At 38.9% G+C, this 24677-nt stretch overlaps 1 protein-coding gene across 1 annotated transcript; it reads right to left on the reverse strand.

The window, feature by feature from the left end:
* Positions 1 to 2744: 2744 nt before the first annotated feature.
* On the reverse strand, positions 2745 to 24257 carry ccdc125 (coiled-coil domain containing 125). The gene is made up of 12 exons (XM_084729362.1): positions 23977 to 24257; positions 21819 to 22062; positions 15140 to 15201; positions 14962 to 15048; positions 14702 to 14779; positions 11363 to 11448; positions 11199 to 11281; positions 10842 to 10954; positions 9357 to 9461; positions 8147 to 8297; positions 6773 to 6891; positions 2745 to 3524 (listed from the first exon to the last, which is right to left on the reverse strand). Exons 2-12 carry the CDS (start codon positions 22060 to 22062, stop codon positions 3177 to 3179), a joined length of 1476 nt encoding a protein of 491 aa, XP_084585488.1. The 5' UTR covers positions 23977 to 24257; the 3' UTR covers positions 2745 to 3176.
* Between the last annotated feature and the right edge of the window lie 420 nt (positions 24258 to 24677).

Raw genomic sequence — 24677 nt, forward strand, 5'->3', positions numbered from 1 at the left:
ACCCCCACCCCCATGTTGATTGAAAGTCGGGGTTAGTTTTTAGTCCACAAAACACTGCTGAAGTGTCACAGAAAAACAGTGTTGCAGAATCTCTCAAATAATGGAAGTGAATAGTGACCAGCTTTCAAACCTAAAAAAATACGACAGAAAAAAAACAAAATGTCTCCATACTGCTGATCTGGTGTAGTTGAACTTGAAAGATGTCACTTACACCATGTTTTTAGCCTGAATCTTTGCTGTAGATCCTTAGCAAGAAGTCATGTTCACATGCACATCCACCACCTAAACTGGGTGTGTGGTGTAATCATATGACATGGTTTGGACACTGTAGAGACAAGCAATATGGAAGTCTTTTCTGTTTTGTTGTTTTGTTTTGATTCACTAACATCTTTAACCGTTCACTGCAGCAAGCCATAGTCCCCACCTGCCAGAAAACTGCCACCATAATCCCTGTGCCCAAATCCTCTGCTATCACAGGGTTGAATGATTGTGATTGTGGCCCTGAAATCGGTGATCATGAAATGTATGGAGAGACTGGTGTTACAGTATGTCAAGGCCCACATCCCACCTGGCTTTGACCAACATCAGTTCGCCTACAGGTCCAACAGATCCACAGACGACGCCATCTCCATCGCCCTCCACACTGCTCTCAGCCACATTGAAAGGCCCAACACATATATCAGGATGCTGTTTGTTGACTTCAGCTTGGCATTTAACTCCATTAGCCTCACTCATCAACAAACTGCAGACACTACAACTTGGAACCTCCCTTTGTGTGTGGATCAAGGACTTCCTGACTAACAGACCCCAGCATGTCAGAATGGGCACCTCCACATCCTCCATCATCGTCCTCAATACTGGTGTTCCCCAGGGCTGTGTGCTGAGTCCAGTCTTGTACACACTGTACACTCATGACTGCGTCGCTACTCATGGCTCCAACACCCTCATCAAATATGTGGATGATATAACCGTTGTGGGGCTCATCAACAACGGTGATGAAGCACCATAGAGGGAGGAGGTCCAAGCACTGGCAGCCTGGTGCAGTGACAACCACCTCAACCTCAACACCAAGAAGACAAAAGAAGTCATCAGTGACTTCCGGAAATCGAGGACCACACTGCACTCAGGCCTGAGCATCAATGGGGAGGAAGTGGAACGGGTCACCAGCTTTAAGTTTCTTGGCCTGCACATCTTGGAGGACCTGGGCTGGACTGTGAACACCACCCACATCATCAAAAAGGCCCAGCAGTGTCTCTTTCTTCTGAGAATGCTGAGGAGGAACAAACTCCCTCCACCTCTGCTGTAAAACTTCTACCACTGCACAATAGAGAGTGTCCTCACCTATGGATGTACGGTGTGGTATGCCAGCTGCACTGCATCTGAAAAGAAACAACTGCAGCGGGTCATCAAGATGGCTCAGTGGATTATCGGCTGTCCACTTCCACGCCTAGAGGAGATCTACTCCAGCCGTCTCCTCCGACGGGCCACAAAGATCCGGGATGACCCCGCCCACCCAGGACACTCTCTATTTACCAGCCTTCCCTCTGGCAGACTCAGAGTCATGAGAGCCCGCACCAACAGACTGAGACACAGTTTCTTCCCCATGGCTGTGAAGAGACTGCTGCAGGAACCATGACACTCCCGCCCCCCGACTGACTACTGACTGACTGTCTTGCACTCTTGATACAGACTATTACAGTCTGTATCTGTTGTAAATATTCTAACTGCACCTTATTTTACTTACTTATTTTTACTATTTATATTACATTATATTTTATGACCAGGACATTGTAGCTGCTACAAGAGATGTTGCCAAACGGAATTTCATTGTACCCCTTGCAATGACAATAAAGCTTCTTAATCTTAATCTGAAAACTATTCACTGTTCACTTCCATTGTTTGTCTGCAACAATGTTTTCCTGTCCAGCAGTGTTTTGTGGACTAAAAAACGTAACCTGACTTTCAATCAACATGGAGGTGGGGGTAGATAATGACTGAATTTTCATTTTTGGGTGAATTATCCCTTTAATACTGCCGGTTGTCCTGTCACCAGAAATTTCTCATTTGTATGCTTGTAATGTTTTCTATAGAGTTCCTAAGTCACATCAGGTGTGCCCCATGGGACCTAACTTTGGGAAAAATATGAATGGTAATCTATGGCGAGAGAAAAATTATTTTTTGATTTGAAATGTGATATTTTACAATAAACTGCGATTAAAAACTGCCTAAGTCACACCCCTTCCATGGCATGACTTATGAAATGCCAATAATATTAATCATAAAAAAGTGCCACTGGAGAAATCTAAGGTAGGCAACACTGTTTTGGTATTGAGAAATAATTTCATAAAAACCTTTCAGCATATTGTAAATCAAGTGTTCTGACAGAGAACTAGACTTCTTCACCTCTCCTTGGCTCTGTTTTCAGTATTTAGACAGTATTTAGAGTATCTGGCCCAACAGGTCTTCTCAGACCTGGAGGACTCCTCCTACTAGTGTAGCTGCGCATGCACATCCATGCGGTGAGACCCTGAGTCAATGATGGAAACTTCTGAGTTTGTCAGCTCACTTTTGACTTCACTTTACTGCAGCACTTTTGACCTAAGACACAGAGCTGCTTAGAGCCAGGGAGCTCTGCAGAAGAGGGTCGGTGGCAGAGTGTGTTTCCTGAGGAAAAAAACACCAGAGTCACTCTGAAGCCGGCTACTTTACTGGCAGGAGGGGAGCTCGGAGTGTATATTTCAAACTTTTGGAATTAAAAAGATGATTTATTTTCACTTCTGCCTTTCAACCTTCTGTAGCAAAAGCAAAGGTATCATGGAGCCATGAACCAGCTGGACGAGAGCTGAATAACATTTTAACTTACTTAACATACGATTAAACTCAGTAATCTAGCATAATAAAATACAAAGCAATCCACCCACTCCAGTGTTTTATCAGTCTCAGGAGAGAGAGAGAGGTGCTTCTCTTGTCGTTTCTCTCTGCCTTTCCTTCACTCTATGTCCTTCCTTCCTCTGTCCCTTTTTCTTCTGCCCTTCCTCTCCATCCACCCTTAATTATTTTGGATGTCTCAGTGTTCCATGTTCCCACTAGCTGTCTCACATCGGCTCAAGCACCCTCCTTTTTGAGGTCCACGTGGATCAGGACTCTGATTGGGCGAATTAGCCCCTGTGGGTGGATCAGGACTCTGATTGGGCTGACTGCTGAATGTCAGACCTGTGGTCTCTATGGTTAAAAAGACTCTGACAAACGTGGTGGTGTCTTGGCTGAAGCTGGGACTCTGGATGCTGCTGTGTGTGAAAGCTGGAGTCTGACTTGTGGTTTGACTCTGATGTACCAGATGTTTGCTGAGACTGGCTCTGCTTCTCTGTTGGATCTTGTTGACTTGATGGGACCCTGGACTGTGACGGGTCTGATAGGTGGCAATGTGAATCTAGGTGCAACTTTCTCTGGAGTTCCTCAGCGCTGTGGGCTAACATGAGGCTCACCTTCCTCTGGTGGGCCAGGGCTTCCTCTTTGTCATTCAGCTGCAGCACAAAACACACCATCATAAAAATCATTCTCTCTGGAGACAAAGAAATTCTTCATAACAGTGACTTCTGTCAAGATATTTAGCTTTGCATCACAGCTGCAGTACAGCAATGATGCAAAGGTTTTGAAAGGTTGATTTGTGTTTATGCTGGAATGAAAGGCAAAATTACTGTTTTGGATGATGAACACATGACTGAAACACATTCAAGAATTCAGGAAGCTCTGTAGGTCAGGCCTACAGAGCTTCCTACTTACAGTAAAGATAAGCCTGGATTCTAATTGTTGAAATAACAATCAATGGCTGACTTTAAACTTTTACTGTATTTCTCCAGCAGTTTTTCAAAAGTATCTCTTCTCTTTATGTTCTTCTTTAATTCAGATTAATGTTCTTTCTTGTGTTACATTTTTCAGCTCTAACAAGAAAAAAATATTGGAAGAGGCTGGGTACTTCCTTGATTAAGTTTTTGTGGAACAAGAAAACTTAAATTAATAAAGCATCTACACCCCAGACTTATAATGGCAGACTGTAACTCACCAGCTATGACAAATATGTAATATATTTACTGTATTAAATTATAAAAATGACCATTATATGTCATCAGACATTAAAGAAAACATGTTAAGTTAAAATACTGGCTTCAACTACATAGTGTGTATTTTCGGAGCAATGGGCTTTTCAGGATCACAGGATTAAATTTACATTGACAGACAACTGACAGAGTAATAAACAGCTGATCAATTTAAAGTGGAGAACTCACTGTGATTCAGGTAAAGAAGGCTCAGAAACAGCTGTATTTCTAAGGGAAACTAAAGAAGGCAAAATTCCTATGCCAAGTTTTTGTTAACTTCTACAAAAGGAGCAAGTGAAAGCATCACAAACTGGCATCATGGGATCTGCTCAGCCCAGAACAGAACAACTCTACAGCAGGCGATTAAAACCACCCAGAATATCATTGTTACCCATCTGTCAAGCATCAGTGATATCAGGGAGATGGTGCCTGCTCAAAGCTCAGAGGATACTAAAAGACAACACCCATCCCAGCACCATCCTGTTCACCCTGCTGCCATCAGACAGAAGTATCCACTGCCGTACCACCAGACTGAAGAGCAGCTTCTTTCCTCAGACTGTGAGACTGTTTCATTCATCCTCAGCACTCCAACTTATAAATCAGTTTGTTCTAGATTTTCTTTTTTAATTTATCTCTACAACTACTAATTTCAATCAACTAATTGATCAAAGAGGGAACTAAAACAACCACCTTGTTCACACCTTGTTGTAAATGACATAAATGGCCTTGTATCCTTGTCAGTGTCAGAGTATAACATTACACTTCTCTGGTGCTCATGCAGGTTTGGTTCAGTGTCTGTGCAGCCTTTGACTCTGGGGAGGAAGGTGTGGGGGAAACAACTCACTCCAGTATTTTTAATTTGGACTGCAGTACCCAGTAAAAACACTTGATGTCACTGTTATATATTTCTTCTCTGAATCATATGCTGGGAGTTGTTTGTAGCTTGCACAGCCACTACTTATGCCTCGGCCGGAGGCATACTGTTCTCCGGTTGTCCGGCCATACGTGAGTCCGTGTGTCCGTCTGTCCGTCACAGATTTTTGTTTGTGCGATAACTTTTGAATGGGTGGACGGATTTGCACCAAATCGTGTGTGCTAACACTCTATAACAGGTACATGAACTGATTAAATTTTGGAGACCAACGCTTTCAAGATAGCTGCAAAATGGCCGCCTGACAGACCTGTCTCTGAAAACACACTTATGCCAATAACTTGGTCAATTTTAAAGCTTTTTCTCAAACTCCTGGGACACTTGAAAATTGGATTTTTAATAAATCTATGGTTTCAATCAGGTGTAGGGAACACAAAAAGTCACAGTTGTATGAAACTGTTGCAGGCAGAGGCATCAGAATCAACGCTTTAGCATCGATTTCTACCCGTTTTCATTTTCACTGAAAACTGAGGGACAAATCTGACCCATTTTTTCTCATACTACTTCTACATCAGTTAATGACCCTCAAAATTCAAGTCAAAATGGCATTTGAACTCAGCTATTTTCCACAGTCCTAATTTTCTGACTGATACTCACCTAATTCCTTTTTACATTGTGGTGCAGTAGAGGTCCCATGCACAGGGAATTCAGGACCCCATCTTTTGTTTAATGTTATTCTATTGACTTCTCATTCCTAGGCATTGTCTTGTAAAAATATTCCTTTTTTGCTCACAAGCCTATAGCTATTCACTTGGTTTGGAACACGTTGCGTAAACCCAACCATCAATATATACACTTAAATTCATAGACAGATGAATCTGTGCATCTGTGTCCTCGAAGAGCGCCTTTAATGAGAGATTATTTATTGTCATTTATTTTCTAGTTCAATATAAGGACCTCCCCGGTAAAGTCCATACTGTCTCTATGTTGTAATGTCTAGGTAACAGATGTTAGACAGGCTTTAAAAATGTTTTCCAATACAGATACTCATTAGCTGTTAAAAAATGTAGTCTTTAAAGTAATCCAGGTGTCACAATCTTAAAGTAATGTTACCTAATTACTTTCCATTACTTTTGGATTTCTTCAATATCAAATATGTTTAAATTGTTTAGTCAAATATGTTTGGTTTATTTATTAGTTTATTAAATGTTTATCCAGCTGTTTCTCCTTTGTTATGCACAAATGCATATGTAGATTAACAGTCATAATTATGCGTTCTTTGTTCTTTGTTAAGCAGCTATTCACACTTCACATTAGAACTTCAAGTAAACTGCCATAAACTTAATCTGGGGCTCACGTTCTTAACCCTTTTTTTTAATTAGATGTTGAGTTCTTGGATGATGGCAGTATTTTCACAGCTGAAGGCAGAACTGTCACTGTACAGAAATGTTGTTCCTCTTTTCTGAATTTAAGAGAAAATAATGTCAAATTTCTACCCAGTTAAGTATTTTTTTTCACTAGTAGCCAAGATCAGCTGGTTTCACTGAGTGTTGTTGTGAGACTCACTAAGTGTTGTAATGTGTGCACACTGAGCATGGTAGTATATCATTCTGTCTTTTAGAGTGTATTTTTAAAATTGCAAACCTGCTCAACAATCCCCATTTTTACTACATGTAACTGTAAATCTGATTATGTCTTTTTTTCTATAACTTAAAGGTACAACAGTCACTTTCTATCCTGATTATGTTATCCTGTTACATGTAATCTGTTACTACCCAAGTCTGATGTTAGAGGAGATACTAACCAGGTCCAGCAGTCTGTAGAGAGTCTCTAACAGATCATCAGGCATTTTTACCTCCAAACTGGAAGGCAAGAATCCTCTCAGCCTCTGCCTCACACTGATCAGAGGACTCCTGTTTAGACCTGGAAGGAAAAGACACGTATATAAATGAACAGGAAATATTAGGCACTCAGATATGATTATTATATCTTAATGAGGAAATCAGTGACAGTGAGTTAAAGAAAATATACAGGTACATTCAGTGGAAATCTGGACTCCAGTTTGAGCACCCTAATCCAAAGTTCACCTGAATCCCTCTGTGTGTTTATTTTACACATAATACATTCATATTTGGGGAATACAGAAAATGCTCTTCTGAGCACTAGAATAGATTTATGAATTCCATTTCATTTTAACAACTTGAGTTCCACACGTCATATGATACACAGGTCACAGTTACATACAGGTGTTACAAATTATACTAATTAAGGTTTTTTTGTGTTAAGTGCTGAATCCTTCCAGTGAGCCAACATGCATTATAGTGTTTTCACAGTGAGTCATCTACCATAAGATGCTGATTATTCAATTTAAGCCAATTTTAGGATGTGTAAACCACAGAAAAGTTCAGAAAACTATATACAGTATCTCACAAAGGTGAGTACACCCCTCACATTTCTGCAAATATTTAATTATATCTTTTCATAGGACAACACTGAAGAAATGACACTTTGATACAATGTAAAGTAGTCAGTGTACAGCTTGTATAACAGTGTAAATTTACTGTCCCCTCAAAATAACACACAGCCATTAATGTCTAAACCGCTGGCAACAAAAGTGAGTACACCCCTAGGTGAAAATGTCATTTGCAGAAATGTGAGGGGTGTACTCACTTTTGTGAGATACTGTAGATGCTGATCAAACTTACAGTGAAGGACTGCAGCATTTAAAGAAACTAAGATTAATAGTTAGTGAAGATCCATCCTTTGTCTAATAATATCAACCTGACAATTTGGCCTTCTATGTCCCGTACCAACAAAGTGAACTATGTCATTTTTTCAGTGATCCTACACACTGCTGAAGACCTGAAATGTTCCAAAGGTTTGAAGGTGTGTGGATGGTGAGAGAGGCACAGAATCAGCTCATCAGTGACATGTATTGTGAATGCCAAGGTAGGTTTACTGTTTGGAAATGTGACTACATATCGTCAACCAATTTCAACCAATTTTTAAATAAGTTAATTGATGAGAAAGTAGTTTGTTATTCATGCAAGCTGTGAAAATTAAACTCAGGACAGTACAGGTAGAGGTACGTTCATCATGTTTAGAAGTTCACAGGATAGGGCCACCCTAATCATCCACTTTGCTCTGATATAGCACACTGTGCTGGGGGCTGACTTGCCTTCAGCCTTATGCTGATGGGATTTCAGAATGTTGGCCTCAGCCAGCAGCAGGAAATGCTCACTCCGTTTCTTCAGCTGCTGTTCAAAGGCAATGCGAAAAGCATCTGCGACCATCAACGCCTCATCTCTCCTTGCACACTGAGCATCCAGCTGGAAAATACAAGCACAAAGCCTACTAACTGTCTAGCAAGAGATACAGAAGTGTCAGCTGCTGTAGTGTCTTCTCTCAGGCCGCAATACTCCTAAATTCATCTTTATCCTCCATGTAAAATAGATTTTTGTTTTTATTTTCATGTCTTACTATTTATTCAACCAGTCCACTGTATATAATCTGTGTACATATGACACTTCTTTGTATCATATTTACAAAGGGAGAACAACTTAATCTATACAACCCTGTGTTGTAAAATGATAAATAAATCTAACTTGTACCTTGGAAATTTGGCTATTAATACTATAAATATATATATTTTTTTAACTATTAAGAAATATCTTGTATCTGTCATACCGCTCAGCATGTTTAACACAGAAATGTTCCATCAGACTGTTCCTGAAGAACTTTTTCTTTACACATGAGACAGTCACATAAAAACAGAACCAAATAACAAAATAAACTAACCGTGCTGCAAGTCAACATTTATTTCAGTATTAGCTGTACTTGGAGAGCACTGTAACAAAGACATGCTGGTAGGAAGGTCAGGGGGTCACCAGTATTAACAGTCTCTGTAGAGACCATAAATTTGCTCAACAAATGTCTATCAGGTTATCTGTCACTGCACACACTCTGTTGTGATTACACAAGGCTGATGCATAAAGTTACTGTAATAATAATAATAATAATAATAATAATAATAATAATAATAATAATAATAATAATAATAATAATGTGAACTCAACACCGCACATTCTTCACAGAAGGACTGACAATGACACAGACGTTAGCTCACATTGCCAAAAGTTAGCTCAATACAGTTCATTGGAAGGAAAAGTTACGCAGTTTTCAGCATTAGTTGTCAGGAAGTTGGTCTGAAACCTCAAGTAAGTACAAAATTGTTTTATCATATCTCACAAAACGAGAAAAAAAGAAGAGCAGACCTGAAAATGCTGAGGACTGATGTTACATCTAATGGACAACAATAATTGTTTGAGAGCACACAAGGAGAAAAAGATGGAGCCTGGATGGAGGTGAAGTACTTAGAAGTAGTTTACCTCCTGTTGTAGCTGGATGAGCTGCTTCCTGCTAGCAGCAGCAGTCCGACTGCATGAACAGGCTTCAGCGACCCCAAGACACCGGCAGGCCCCCAACACTGCCAGCTGGAACACAGAGATAAGATCAATAAACTCCTGGGTACAAGTTACTTACAAATTATACTTAATTACTGAATTAAAAGAAAGACACTCATTCTATATTTAAGCTCATGATAGTCTTCAATCTGAGATTTATAAAACGGTTGAAAATGTCCATTTTATTCCTATTTATTACAGCTACACTGTTTCAGTGTAGCTAGATAATTGACAATCTGCAATAAGAGGTCTGTTTCAAGAAAACTGCACATACCATATCAGATATCAATTAGGAAATTTTGAAAAAAAAAAAAAAACTTTATGAAAAAAAATATGGTAAATACATACTTTGCTTCCCAGTTCAAAATGTAAATGGCTTTATTCAGTACATGGCCACATGTTGGCACTAACTGAGCTTTAAAAAAAATCTGCTCTTCCTAACAAATTATTAAAATGTACCAAGAAGATTTTGAGATATCAGAATAACTTTTTGTTAAAATGAAATCGGAGTGTTCACAAAATGAGCTAGTGTAGAAATGATCAGAATCAGAATCAGAAAGATCATTATTGTCATTATACTAAGGTATAAAGAAATTATGAATGGCTTCTACATTAATAATTTTGTAGAATGTGTATATGTTTATCACTGTTAAACTGAGCAATTAATGGAGTCTGAGTCAATCACAACAGGTGTGGTTTTAAAACAACCCATCACAGTACAGGAGTTTTTTTTTTTTTTAAACAACCAATCACAACACAGGTAGGGTGTTCACAGTATACTGAATCATAACCCCTGTATTATGAACAATCATATCAATGCATTTACTTTTTTGGGTTTCTAAAACTCAAACATTTAAGTTTATCTAAAGTAATTAGTAGTTTGAGTTGGGCTCAAAATTCAAAAATCTATTGCAGTACATTGCCTTTTTCATAGACCTATAACAATGTTATATGGAAATTAAAATGTTTTAAAAAAATAAATTATATTAATTTCCATATTATTTTTTATCACAGGGAGCCGCTGGAGAGGAGCTAAAGAGCCACAGTTTGCAGATCCCCGGTCCATACTAGTAGGCCTGAATCCACGAATCATATGACCAATGACATACACTGGGCATGGGCGTCCTGGTGTAAACAGGAAGCAGTCAGATAACAGTACATAAATGATGAGGCCTGGAAATGTGACTGCTCTTCACATAATCATGTTGGATAATGCTATTTCTATTAAAACACTGTAAAGTTCATTGTGTTCTTTGTCTGTCTTTTGCCATCACTGTCATTACTTTGAAAAGAAGATGTGGTCAGGTGTGCAGCAGTGAAATGAATTATAAAGTCTTTGCCTTTGTCACAGCTTAAGATATCATTCTCTCTGTCTCTCTCTGTGATGTTGACCCGTGCTCTCTCTCTCACCTCCAGGACACTTGCATCTCTCTCTGGGCTGTACTGAGGTTTGGTTCCTTGGTAAACTCTCTGCTCCTTCACATTCAACATGGAGAGAAGCTCCGAGCACTGCCGACTTAGAGCTGCAAACACACAAATTAATTCCATGTGCTGATAAGGAACATGAGATGTGGTTGAAAGCTCTAGAAAAGCTTGCAAATGGACTTTGGGTTAAGATTATTTAGTCATGTTCTGACTTGGGAGTCACACACTGAGGTTTGGTGAGTCAAGTCAGTGCCTTCAAAACAGATCCATCTCAGATCCACAGATGGAGATGATGTGTGCAGACATGTCTAGGTCACCTACAAATCATTTTACATTATTTACCAGAATTTTCTGCTCGCAGCTGTTGGATCTCACTCTCTCTCTCCTCCAGGTTCTCAGTCAGAGTCTTGTTCTCATTCATAATTCTGATTAGAACAACAACAACAAAGTTACAATACAAACCAATGAAAGTACCACAGGCATGTTTGATGTGGAGTTAACCAGACCTGTTGTATTTCTGCTCCCAGGACTGCTGACACCTCTTCATCTGGACCTGGTTGAAGCTGAGTTCCCACTGCAAGCTGTTCACCTCCTGCAAGAGATTGAGGGAACAGATGATGATTACCATATTTTAATTAGATAGACAGGTTTATAATCCAATTATCACATAACACCGAGCCACATGCATCCAGTTTTACATATAAGCTTATATATGAGCTCTAATGTAGTAAGTAGCATGACTTTTCCATGAAAAAATATATTCATGACCTTCCTGGTCCCTGTCCAGGCTAACATGATGTTATCCATCCTTCACATACAGAAGACAGAGGGCAGATTTTTATTTTAAATAAACATACCTTGAATAATGAGCCACTTTCTTTCAGAGTTCAAGAGTTTAGTAATCAATCTTACTTCAATAAATGACCCATCATTCTTCAAACTGGGACACTTTTCATTAAAATGAATGAATGAATTAATTGTTTCAGTCAAGGTGTATCCACTGTATACCTGTGATGAAAGCACATGTAATAAATCAAGTTTTAAATTCCTAACCAAATCTAATAATAGAACCATTCTACAGGTCTGGTAACAGCCATACTTTTAAATACATTGCTCTTTAACTCAGAGGATATTTAATTAGACTAAATGAAATGTATATTTCATTGTATGAAGTTGATTTTACATAATCACAGATCTGAATAACATCTCCCTAATTCACAAAACCTCATCTAAAATCATATTTCTTTAGACATTTTAATTTTGGTGCCTCTAAGGAAAACAATTAGTTATATCTGAAAGTGAGTTCATGTTTGGATTTTACCACGAAAAGTCATGATCAGCTAACTGTAAATAAGATGCATTTTTGAATGTTTTTACTGCTTAAAACAAACCACAGACTCAGTAGATCTGAGAGGATAGAGAAGGCTATTCCAAAGTTTAGGAGCCAGCACAGTCGTCTCTAGATTTAAAATCAGAACTGGGAACAGATAAAAAGCCTTAATCAGATGAACAGAGTGGCTACAGAGGACTACATTTACAGTCCTCCATTTTATTTGAATGTGTCTTGAATTTTTGAGTGTGAAATGTAGGCACTATACTATGCAAGATGTTGAATATCCTCAGAATGAAAATAAGTATTACATCTACACTATATTCTCATAACAATCTCACAATGGAATTTAGCTTACATTCCTCCTGTTCACACTGTAAACCCATGACTGCAGCCCCCGGACTTGGAGAAAGCTCTAGAACTCTTCACTATTGTAAAGCATGCAGATGAGCAGCAATGAGACTTCATATTGGGAGGAAATCAACAATCTTGCAGAGTGGTGCACAGAAAATAACACACTGCTCAACATCAGCTCATTATTGAATTTTTAAAAAAGGAGGCAAAGACGCACACTCCTGTCTACATCAGTTGAGCCAAAGTAGAGCAGGTGAATAGTTTTTGATTCCTGGGAATCAACACCACAGAGAACCTGTCATGGACATCACACATCTCCACCCTGGTAAAGAAGGTCCAGGAACAGTTGTATTTCCAAAGGAAATTTAAGAAGAAGTTGAAATTCCTGTGCCAACTTCTTGTCAACCTCTACAGAGGAGCAACTGAAAGATTCCTAACTGGAAACATCACAAACTGGCCCATGACAGGTAGACTACATAGCAGGTGATTAAAACAGTCCAGAAGGTGAGGTGATACACCTACCCCAGCCATATCTAATCAGCCAATCACATGGCAGCAACCCAATGCCATGTAGACAGGTTATTTCAGTGACTCTGAACATAGCATGGTTGTTGGTGCCAGACAGGCTGGTCTGAGTATTTCAGAAACTGCTGATCTACTGGGATTTTCACACACTATCATCTCTAGGGTTTACAGAGAAGTCTGAAAAAGAGAAAATATCCAGTGAGCAGCAGTTCTCTGGACAAAAATACCTTGTTGATGACTCAGGAGAATGGACAGACTGGTTTGAGATGATACAAAGGCTATAGTTATTCAAATAACCAATCATTACAACCAAGGTATGCAGAAGACCATCTCTGAACACACAACATGCAGAACCTTGAAGCAGATGGACTACAGCAGCAGAAGACCACACTGGGAGCCACTTCTGTCAGCTCAGAACAGGAAACCAAGGCTACAATTCACACAAGCTCACCAAAACTGGACAATAGAAGATTGGAAAAACGTTGTCTAGTCTGATGAGTCTCAATTTCTGCTGTGACAATTAGATGGTCAGAATTTGGCATAAACAACATGAAAGCATGGATCCATCCTGCCTTATATCAATGGTTCAGGCTGCTGCTGGTGGTGTAATGGTGTGGAGGATATTTTCTTGACACAGTTTGGGTCTCTTAGTACCAACTAAACATCATTTCAACACCACAGCCTACCTGAGTATTGTTGCTGACCATGTCCATCCCTTCATTACCACAATGTACCCATTTTCTGATGGCTACTTCCAGCAGGATAATGTGCCAAGTCACAAAACTCAAATCATCCCAAAGTGGTTTAAAGAACATGACAATGAGTTCACTGTACTCCAATGGCCTCCACAGTCACCCGATCTCAATCCAATAGAGCATCTTTGGGATGTGGTGGAACGGGAGATTTGCATCATGGATTTGCAAATGGCAAATCTGCAGCAACTGTGTGTTGCTATCATGCCAATATGGACCAAAATCTCTGAGACACTTTTCCAGCACCTTGTTGAATCTATGCCACAAAGAATTAAGGCAGTTCTTAGGGCAAAAGGGGCCGGTGAGTGTTATTCAAATGTGCGTTTTTATGATTAACAAAGATTTACATCTAAATCTTGCTATACAACCCTGTTGTATAATGATAAATAAATTGATTCTGTATTTTGTAAGTGATTCATAAGTGTCTGAAATCTCAATTTAGTGGTCACTATAGTGTGTATAATATGTAAGGAACAATGAATGAGTGAATAAGGAGGGACTTTCAGACAACTGTTATGAGCAAATTACAGTGATCAAATCAAGCTAACTCAGTTATCCGTATACAAAAACAAGCCCTGTGAGCTAAGTTGAAATGTTATATTCAAGGCAATTCTTCATTCATCATTCTTGATTCATTTAATGTTTTCAGATATTTCTCATAAAATTTAGCAACTTTGAGGACTTTCTGTGTGTGGAGAAGTGCTCTCATCAGCTGAAAAAAGTAGAACGTTTCTGTAAACAGAGACATGTCTCTTTATAGCACTATTACACTTGTGTTTCCTTTAAAGCAGCAGTGAGTTCCTTACTGTTGTGGAGAAACCTGCTGTAGAATTCTAAAGCAAACAGACCAAGCCCTTATTTGAACAGCTTGCACTTCCACTTACCTTTTCTAGAGCTTTGGCCCTCTCCTCACTTTTCTGCAGCAGACTTTTAGTGTGACTCGTGGCTTTGTCCAGAATGGCCTGCACAAAGATGATGACATTTGATGTTTCAAGAGAGAAACATTGGAGCCCCCTATTAGACAACTAGGTTACAGGGACACAGACAGATATGTGCTTCCTGTGCTGTCTCGGCACCCTTGTGATTATGGCTGAACTACAGTGAAGTGTAAGTGCAGTACTTCAGTATGTGTGAGCTGCTCTACCTTCCCTTGTAGAATCTTCAGAGCTTCATATTTGCCTTCAAGGTAACGATGTGCCACCTCCAACTCACAGCACAACACATCTATCACCTGTTGATACAGCAGAAGCATCAGTTACAGTTTGCTGGGCTGGAGTCAAGTGGACATTCTGTCAACTCCAGTTTATCTTTACTTCTCCCACCTCAGCTGCTTCCTGCAGTCTGTCTTTCAGCTCGTCTTTGGACAGTTCAACCACAGAGTCTGCTGATTCACAAACAGTGCATTCATGCATTAGACATCATAGAAACCTGTATGTGTGTGCTGTGTGAGTGTGTGTGTGGAACTTTAGACTTTAGACACTTGCAAAGTGTAAAAATCTTCAGAGTGCTGTCAGAGTCAGCACCTGTTGTGGTTAAACCTGCAACTGGAAAGTTAGCTGTTCACATTATTGTGTAGAACAGTTAATATGTGTGCCTCCTCCATTACTGTGTGTGCAGTGTTTTATGGTCGTACTCTGATAACTAAACTCTCACCTGAGCTGCTGCTGATTATTTATTTGATGAATATACAAATTAAAAAGTCATCATCACAATGAAACCAGAATGGAAAATAAAATTGGCATTTAAGTGAAATATGTCTACAGATTCAACAACCAGGTTTGTTACAAAACACTTCAGTATGTACCATGATAACTGACCTTTTTAAGGCAGCCATATTGATATGAAGTAGTGGGATACACACAGGTGTTAGAAATGATACTAACTAAGGTCCCAATCCATTTAGTTGCTAAATGGTTGCAGCTAGGACTTACCGGAAGTAGGCAACATTCATATGGGAGGCTGTTCGCCCTTTGGACTCAAGCTTGCCCCCAGCCTCTCCTCTTATCCTGCCTGAGATTCACCACCAGCCCTCACCTAACCCTGGCACTGTAAGACTCTTATGGCCGGTTTCACAGACAGGGTTTTGATCAGGGGTCAGCAACCTTTACTATCAAAACAGCCATTTTGGGCTGAATAGGAACAAAAATAAGACTATTAAACTGTTAAATTCTCCAATTCCTGAGATTTTCCTTTCCTAGAGAGACACAAGACTAGCCACAGGTGAAGTTTAGAGAAACAGGCACTGAGTTGTAGATGTCTAGAGATGTAGCTGACCAAATATTAAAGCTTTTTTTTTGTTTGTTTGTTTGGTGTATAGGCTATACATTTTTACAGTTGGAGAATTTAAGAATTACTTTAGGTCTACAACTGTGAGAAGAAAAAAACAAGAGCTGTCATTCATTTCCATTTAATTCTTTGACAAAGCCACAGGGAGCCACTAGAGAGGGGCAAAGGAGCTGCATGCGGCTCCGGAGCCGCAGTTTGCTGACCCCTGACCGCCTGCTAGTTAAACCAGGATATTTAAGTAGCTTTCATGAATGTGGATTAAATTTGGGGACTATGGAGTCCAAAAGAGGAAATCTACATTCACCAAAAATAATGTCATTTATAAAACCATGCATACATCTGCCAGTGCATAATTGGAACAACTTGGAATTGTCTGCAAATGCATGAGCCAAACACTGTGCATGTGCATGGTGAATCATGGCAACAACAGAGAGGAAGACCAGTATACCAGTATATGATTTTTTATTCATGTTCTCCCCCTACTGTATGACAGATGGAGAATATTATTACAAACTACTCACGCTCTGTTCTGCAGTTATTTAATGCTATTTGATGTAATCTTTCTACAACCAATCATCATTTCATACAGTCTGGCTATTTCCTCCTCCTGTGCTCTGGTGTTGGAGAACATGATGGTGTGAGAGTGCTAATGAAATATTTAGCAGAATTTGATTTAAGATTTGGATTATATCTTTTCAAAGTGAAAGGTGCTTAGGGAATAGTTATGGGTCACTATAAGCAAAAGTACAATGGTGGTAACATGGACCACTAAGGAAAATTATTATCCAATCTGATTTCAATTCACCACCTCACCATCGCATTGCCAATTTCCCAAGTCTCCAATAAATGTGTACACATGGGTCAAATTTACATGAATATACAAACATTTCCATTTTTTTCTTTTTATAAATCCCAATTCATCCTTAGAAAGTGGCGTAAGCACATTTAAAGACCTTTTTGTGCATGCACAGTGTTTATAATTGAGGCCCCTGAAGTGAGGTAAGTAATTAATGGTGCTAAAAATGGAACAGAAAAATGGAGTGAATCCAGAGACAAGACAACAGCAGAGGCCAGAAGAATTCATTCAAAAAAACTTTAGTGAGGATGACAAATTTTACTGAAACAAATTTTGTCGAAACCATCAAGTTATTGAAAGTACAAACCATACTTGTCTGACTGGCCTCTGTAGTGCATGTTGGTTTTCATTTATATCAGGGCTGCCCAAAGTGGGTCTCGTATGCCAAAATTGGCTCATAATCAGGTTCAACTTGGCCCACCTGATGTTCCTAGCTACAAAAAAATGAGCAAGACAACATGTACAACAGCATGAAAAAACACAACCTTACTTAGTACCATTGATAACACCTGTGTTTACACTATTTTATGTCAAAAAAAAAAAAAAATAAATAAATAAAAATTTGTCACACACTATAGCCTTTGAGAAGATTTTTTTCCTTGTAATAAGAACACATCATGATGGTTAGAAAACTTAGAAATAGCTAAAAACTAATTGTAAGTATATAGTGGAAATATAGTAGATGTTTTATTTCAGTGATATTGTGAAACCAGTGATTCACAAATGAATTAGTTCATTTCAATTTGTGGGAGGCTGCAGCTGTTACATTATGATCCTTTTACAAGATTCACAGTATTTTCAATCTTTGTGATCTTCGGTAAACCAATTCATGCATGCAAGTATTTGTATTTATTAATTACAAACACAGCATTGCAGTTACACTTAATTACATTTTTGTACAAGAAGACTTTCAAAATGTCTTTACAACAATGTAAATCACATCTCAGTTGCAACAAGATAACTACACTGACCGTACAGAGTCATCATTCATGACAAACTCACATTTTTTAGGTGCTGCTGTTGACATGTGAACTTTATTTTGTTCAAGCCAGAAAGTTTGTTCTCAAACCAATAACAGGACACTATAAAATATTATAGGAAATCATGTAGGAAGCTCATACACATAACATGCAGCACCAGCTGCACACTGGAAATCTATCAACAGTGGTCAGTGAAAACTTCCTTCAAAACTCTCTGACTTTTCACATATACCAGCAGATGCATCAACTGTTCAAGATTTTCCCAACTACTGTCGCCTGAGTGCTTGATCTTGGTGGGAACTACTGAGTCTCTGTAAATAATATTCTAAAGAGTGTGGTCTGACCTGCACTATGAAAAGTGCCCTGAGATAACTTCTATGATTTGGTGCTTTATAAATAAAAATGACCTGTTATCAGTCAGTCAGCAACATATACATTATATGGCCAAAAGTCAGTGGACACCTGACCATCATTCCTATATGGGTTTATTGGACATCCCTTTCTAAAACCATAGTATTAATATAATATATAAATAGAGATGGACCCCTTTTGTGACTATAACAGTTCCCAGTCCTCTGGGAAGGCTTTACATATGATTTTGTGTGTCTGTGGTAATTTTGTGCCATTGTAGCCAAAAGACCATTTGTGAGGTCTGGCCCTGATGTTAGACAAGAAGGACTGGCTCACAATCTGTGTTCTAATGTCTTCCAAATGATGTTCAGTGGGGTTGAGGACAGGACTTGGTACAGGTGAAGGGAGTACCTCAAGTTTGTCTAACCATGTCCTAATGGACCTCACTTTGAGCACAGGGATACAGATGTACTGGGACAGAAAAGGGCCTTCCCCTAACTGTTGCCATGAAGATGGAAGTGACCAGTTGGTTAAAATGTTTGTATTCTCTGGCACTATTAATTCAATGTTCTCCTGGCATCCACCAAACCCTGATTTGTCACTCAGACTGGCAGTTAATGAAGTGTGGTTCATCACTCCAGACAGCACATTTCATGAAGCTCCTGACCAACATTTTATGTACTGATGTTGCTTCCAGAGGCACTTTAGAACTCTGTAGTGAATGATGCATCTTCAAGGCAACTTATGTGTGACACACTGTAGCACTTGTTGGCCCTGCTCCATGAGTTTGCATGATCTATCCTTTAATAGCCGAGTTGTTGTTCTCCTGGCACTTACAGGTGACCATGGCAGATCTGGGAGGGCAGAAATTTAACAAACTTGACTTCCTATGACAGCGCCACATTTCAAGTCCCTTAACACATTCTAAATTATGTGTCTATAAAGATTGTTAAGACCCTTAGCTCGTGGTGGCAAAAGGGAAGGAACATAAACCAGTTGTAATTGGTACAGTAAAGTTATTTATCTACACCAGCAATTAAACTGACAATTAACACAAATGAGATAAATTAAGCTGAACAGCCAACAGGGCCGATGGGTGCTGCTCAACTCAATGAAAGAAATATAACAAAAGGAGAGCTCCCAGAGTTGGAGCTTACAACTATCTAAGGAAACTAAATAAGCTAAAAATAAGGATGCGAAAAAGAAACACCTATAGCCACCTACCTTATTAAGGTCTTAAAACATAAATACAAAGAGCCAGCACCCTGTGCCTAGTGTAATCTAATACAATACTAAACAACCTAACAAGTGTGTGACAACTTTTATCAGCTTTTGAATCTGATTTCCTGGCCCAGTCCCTTGCAACGAGTACCTCATACAATAGAGCTTAATGCTCTAACAACAACAACAAGAGGCACATGTGGCATGCTGTCTATAGTAGAGGCAGCCGCCATGACTGACACGCTCACTGAGCTTATATATGTCAACTTCTGGCCGCACTCCCGTGATTGGAGGATGGATGAACGCAGAGCACCAATCAGCAAGTCGAACAACACAGGAGTGGGTGGCGAAGGGTAACGCCCCTCATAGTTGGAAGCCAATCACGGGTCGGATTTCACACACTGCAATATACAAGTAAAGAACTACACGGCAAAGGGTTAGAGGTTAGACACGGGGGGCGGTGGCCGTAACAAAGGTTTCATGACTATATGCTGGATTTTATCCACCTTTCAGCAATTGCTATGGCTGAAACACCTGGACTTAATAATTAGTAGGGGTGTCCACTGACTTTTTTCCACTGGCTTAAAGACATGGTTTGGATATGGCTGTGCATGTAAATACAGCAGCCTGAAGTTCCTTCAAATTTAGCTACTTTTATCTTTTCCTCTTTATTTGGGCTTCATTGCTGAATCACACATGATGGCACAAACGCACAGGCCGGCACTGGAAAAGGAAGTGTGGAGTTTGGATTAAAGAACAGTGCGCCCTGAGATGATCAACAAACACAGCACACAGCATCTTTCAACACCCAACCAGATCAGCTGAACACACTGCCACAGACTACCAAGAAGAGCAGTGACTTTACTCCGAGGCTGCTCCTGGATAATGTCCAGTCACGAAAGTGAAACAGACAAAATGGGACTCAGGATGGCAAAGTGTCCAAGCTGCTGCATTTTATTCTGAATTTAATTATTTGTATTGCATGTGTGTGTAGCATGAAGGAACTACAGCTCCCATGTTGTTGTGCCACTCTGTGTTTTATGGTGATAATAAATTACCTAGATCAGGGGTTCAGAGGCCACACACAGCCCAATGTGATCAGAAGTGGGCTGAACCAGTAAAATTAAAGCATAATCTATTGATTATTCTGCCGATTAATAAAGTAATCAGATAAGAAATATTGCGTGTTCTGCATTTTGAGAGGTGATTGTGTCCACCTGATGAATTTAAGTCCAATATTCACTCGTTTTTTTCTCTGGTTTGGTCTCTTCTAAATATCAGACAGTTAGATATCGATAGATCTCTGACTCTAGATGCCCCACACTACTCTTCTAGATGCCCCACAATGTTAATTGTCTCTAATTCTGTCTGTATTACAGCCCAAGACCTGTGCCTGAACCAAACAGGACCTAACAGGTTTGTTTATTTCTCACATATTTCACAGTCTCTTGCTGGGTTCCAGCTGTACTATATTTATTTACTTTCATTTTTCTCCCCAATTTAGTCATTGCCAATTACATTTCTCTGCATGTATTGTCCCTGTCACTGAAAACTCCTACTGTTGGGTGTATAGAGGGGTGCTTGTTAAGAAAGATGTTGGGCTGTAATCAGGTTCGGGCTGAAATATACTAATGAGGGTCAGGTTCAGGTCCATTTCAGACAGAACTTTGTTGGCATCTGACCTTGACAGGCCCAGCTTTTCAGGCTCAATTAAAGCACTAGTCTGTATGCTTTTTTTTTTTTTTTTTGCTCAGCAGGAGGCATAATGTGGGTTTTTAGAGCTTTTCCCATTGAAAACAGCTGCAGCTGCTGAAGACTGAACCAGGACTATGATTGAAAAGTAGCAAAAAGGCTCTGCAGAACTGATGAGTTATTATGAGCAATCCCCCTACATTACACAGAGCCAATTCACCCAACATGCAGCATGAGGATTGGAGATAAGACTTTTATATAAATTATCTCATCAGACAAAAACCCTCCTTATGGGTTCATATTTTTAAGTATTTGAATTTACATGTTTCAAAATTAGTAAGTAACTACAGTATAGAAACAGCAGTGCTCAGAGCATCCTTCCTATTTCCTCACTAACTATACTAAAATGCCCCAAAAAATCTACAACTTCAGAGTTTTGTGTATTCCTTCATTAAAAAATGTTTATTTTGATTTATGTGAAATGAGAGATGAAGTGATCTCTGCTATTTCAAATAAATTTGATTAAAATGTGAGAACTGAGTGCTCTTTCCTGTATGATTTGATCTTGTTTAGCTCCTTTGTTACAGTAAAGGGTCAGTAGACAGACGTTCTTACCAGAGTGTGACAGCTTCCAGCGGGCTCTCCGCTGTGTCTCTGCAGTTTTCAGTCCAGGGATGCAGGCTGCTTCTCCTGTGTGGCTGCTGCGCCTCAGCTGCCCTTCTCTGGGCAGAAGGCTCTCTGCGACACCTGCAAAACTTTGGCTCTTCATCCTTGTGGAGCTGGGTGCTGCTCTGACTCCCATTCCATCCCCCAGGTCTCCATCCACCATGTCATCTTCCACGCTGCTGACCTCCTGCATCTGCACCAGGTCAAACCTTACATTACATTCACCACAGGGTGGTTTTGATATGGTTGACTCAAAACACACACACACACACACAAACATATTTTGCTCACTTACCTCTAGTGATATTGTATTTCATGGGATGGTATCAATCATCAACTGTCAGACATTTTAAACATTTAAACCATTTATATTCAGGTAACTGTCTCTTAAATATCTCTGGTTGTATTAGGCCAGTATGAACAGGACCACTTTATGCTCATATTTCATCAATGTGATGAATTTTGTATTTTTCCTTGTTTTTGCTTTATTGTCAAGAAGTCATACCTTATCCTTTACATGTCACAAAATCAAAACACTTCACAGGCCCTACACAATTTGAACCTCCAATTTGTTTTCACCTCCACATTTGGATTAAATCTCCAAATCGTCATACTGTACCAAAACATTAAAAAAAGAGGCCGGTCTTGATTTGTATTTAATACATGCTAGATCAGACATTCCTGTCTTGTTATTTTATGCATAAGCAGTCTCTGAATAAAATTTCCAGATAACTGATTGAATCTCAATATTGTTAAAAAAAAAAAAAAACATAAACTGTAGGCCAGGGATATTCAACTTGTTTTACCAAGGGGCCACTTCTGCAAAGTGACAGGAGGCCAGGGGTCACTTCATAAACAACCATTATTAATATTGATATTTATAAGATAAAATGAATTAACATTAAAAGGCCCACAACTCATCTTTGTAGTTAAATTCTTAAAAAGTTCTGAAGGTTGTGAGATTAGTGCTTCATACAAATTTAAAAGTGAACATTCACTAAACTGTTTTGTTTATAAACGCTGAAAATGTTCATAGGTTAGACATCATGAAGGATATTGTATCAGTGTGGTTTCTGCCTACCGACTTTGTGTACTTGTTCAAATCACAGCCTAATCCTCTGTATTTACAGCACTAAACATCATGTTAAACTATATGGAAACTACAGGAGGCCTACAGTATTTTCCATATGAAGCCATCATTTTGAACATTTTCAAGGTTTTTGGCCAACATGAACCAAACACTGATTCTTTCTTTCTCAGATCACTTTAATTAATATTTTCACGTGTGGAGGGAAAAATCATTTTGTTCTGTTGACAAAATACACAGTTCCAAGCAAAGTGTGAAGTAAGAAAATTTGTTACTGACTTGTTTTTAACGTGTGAAATGCTTCATGTGACGCATGCAAGTGGAAAAGTTAACTGCACTAATTATTAATTTGCCATTGAATATGCTTATCGTACAGTGATATTGATTTCAGTTTTATCATTCAGCTCTGTGTTCCAGTATCGACTATGGACCAGAACTATTACAGTTTGGGATTTTTCTTCATTTTTATTTCGCTTCTTTCTTTCTTCTCAGTTCAGTTTAGTTTAGTTTCCCATGTGGGTTTGTTAATTTCACTTCGGTTTTTGGTTCTTAAAATGTTTTATTTCAGTTCAGTTATTATTAGGTCTAGTTTCAATATTAGATTTATTTTTATTAAATTGGTTTTTTTTTTGGTCAGAGCACATTTCACAAGTTTAGAATAGGTATTACAATATAAAAACAACACTTTGTAAAAGAAACCGACTCAGTCATATCCCAGTCTAAACAGATACCTCAGTGACTCTTCATGCTTTCTCTGTTGAGATATTTGAAATGACAGAAACTAAAACTAAAGAATTCTATTTTATTTCAGTTAACTAAAATGTTTTTTCACACCCAGTTTTAGTTGTTAGTTTAGTTTTAGTTCTTTACATTCATAGGATTAGCCTGACATCTAAAGGTGATTCATTTTTGGAAAGACATAAATAAAACCTCAACTATATATGTTACAGAGGATTCTAAAATCAAGTGGAATTTTCCTTTAATGTTAATAATTATTGGTTTTTCACGACCTCCTCCTACCTGCAACTTTGAAGAGAACTTTATATTCCTCGATGCTTGAGAACCTCCACCGACCGACCGACAACCACACAAACAAAAAGAGAGTTTAGTGAAATGTCGTCTTAGTTTCGCCTACGAAGTAACAGCAAGGACAAGTTCCACATAAATCCGTTCCGTGCCGCACGGAGAGAATACAAAGTGACTTCCTTCTTCCACCCAGTCTAATCTCTGGCATGCCAGCATAATCAAGCTAAAGCTGTACCACCAACTACTTCCTGTCATCACCTTCAAAATAAACTCCATACAACTCTGATAAGTAAGTATAAGTCCCTTATATGTTTAAGACAAAAACAAAGTGTTGCTGGAAATAACTGACTTCCTGACTTATGAATTACTCAATCACAGAATAACATACTGTAAAAAAAAAAAAAATCTTTTCTGAAAAAAAGAAAAAAAAATGACATTCCAAAAGACGCTATGACAGAAAATAATGTAATTTGAACTGAAACTTTTTAAAAATGCAATCCTAAATTATTAATTACAGATGTTATTGGAGCAGCATACATTTTAAAATGTATTCTAGGACGAATCATTTCTTGAATTTAAGTTGAAAGTACTTCAGCGAGTTCCTGCAGCAGACAGACAGTTAGTCACAGTCACCAGAGGGAATATTTGAAGAACCTCATGTGAAACTGTTGAGTAAATATTGGATGAAGGGGTGT

Source organism: Lutjanus erythropterus, chromosome 10, assembly GCF_056507025.1.
Source record: "Lutjanus erythropterus isolate fLutEry1 chromosome 10, fLutEry1.hap2, whole genome shotgun sequence".
NCBI lineage: Eukaryota > Metazoa > Chordata > Actinopteri > Lutjaniformes > Lutjanidae > Lutjanus > Lutjanus erythropterus.

What these genes read in the sequence shown, in the direction of transcription:
- ccdc125 (XM_084729362.1), bottom strand. Translation starts at nt 22,062, where the DNA reads ATGCAGGAGGTCAGCAGCGTGGAAGATGACATGGTGGATGGAGACCTG. An exon ending in TCATCCAGCTACAACAGGAG is followed by an intron (nt 8,298 to 9,356) that starts GTAAACTACTTC and finishes TGTATTTTCCAG; the next exon opens with CTGGATGCTCAGTGTGCAAG. An exon ending in CCATCAGCATAAGGCTGAAG is followed by an intron (nt 6,892 to 8,146) that starts GCAAGTCAGCCC and finishes TTTTCCTTCCAG; the next exon opens with GTCTAAACAGGAGTCCTCTG.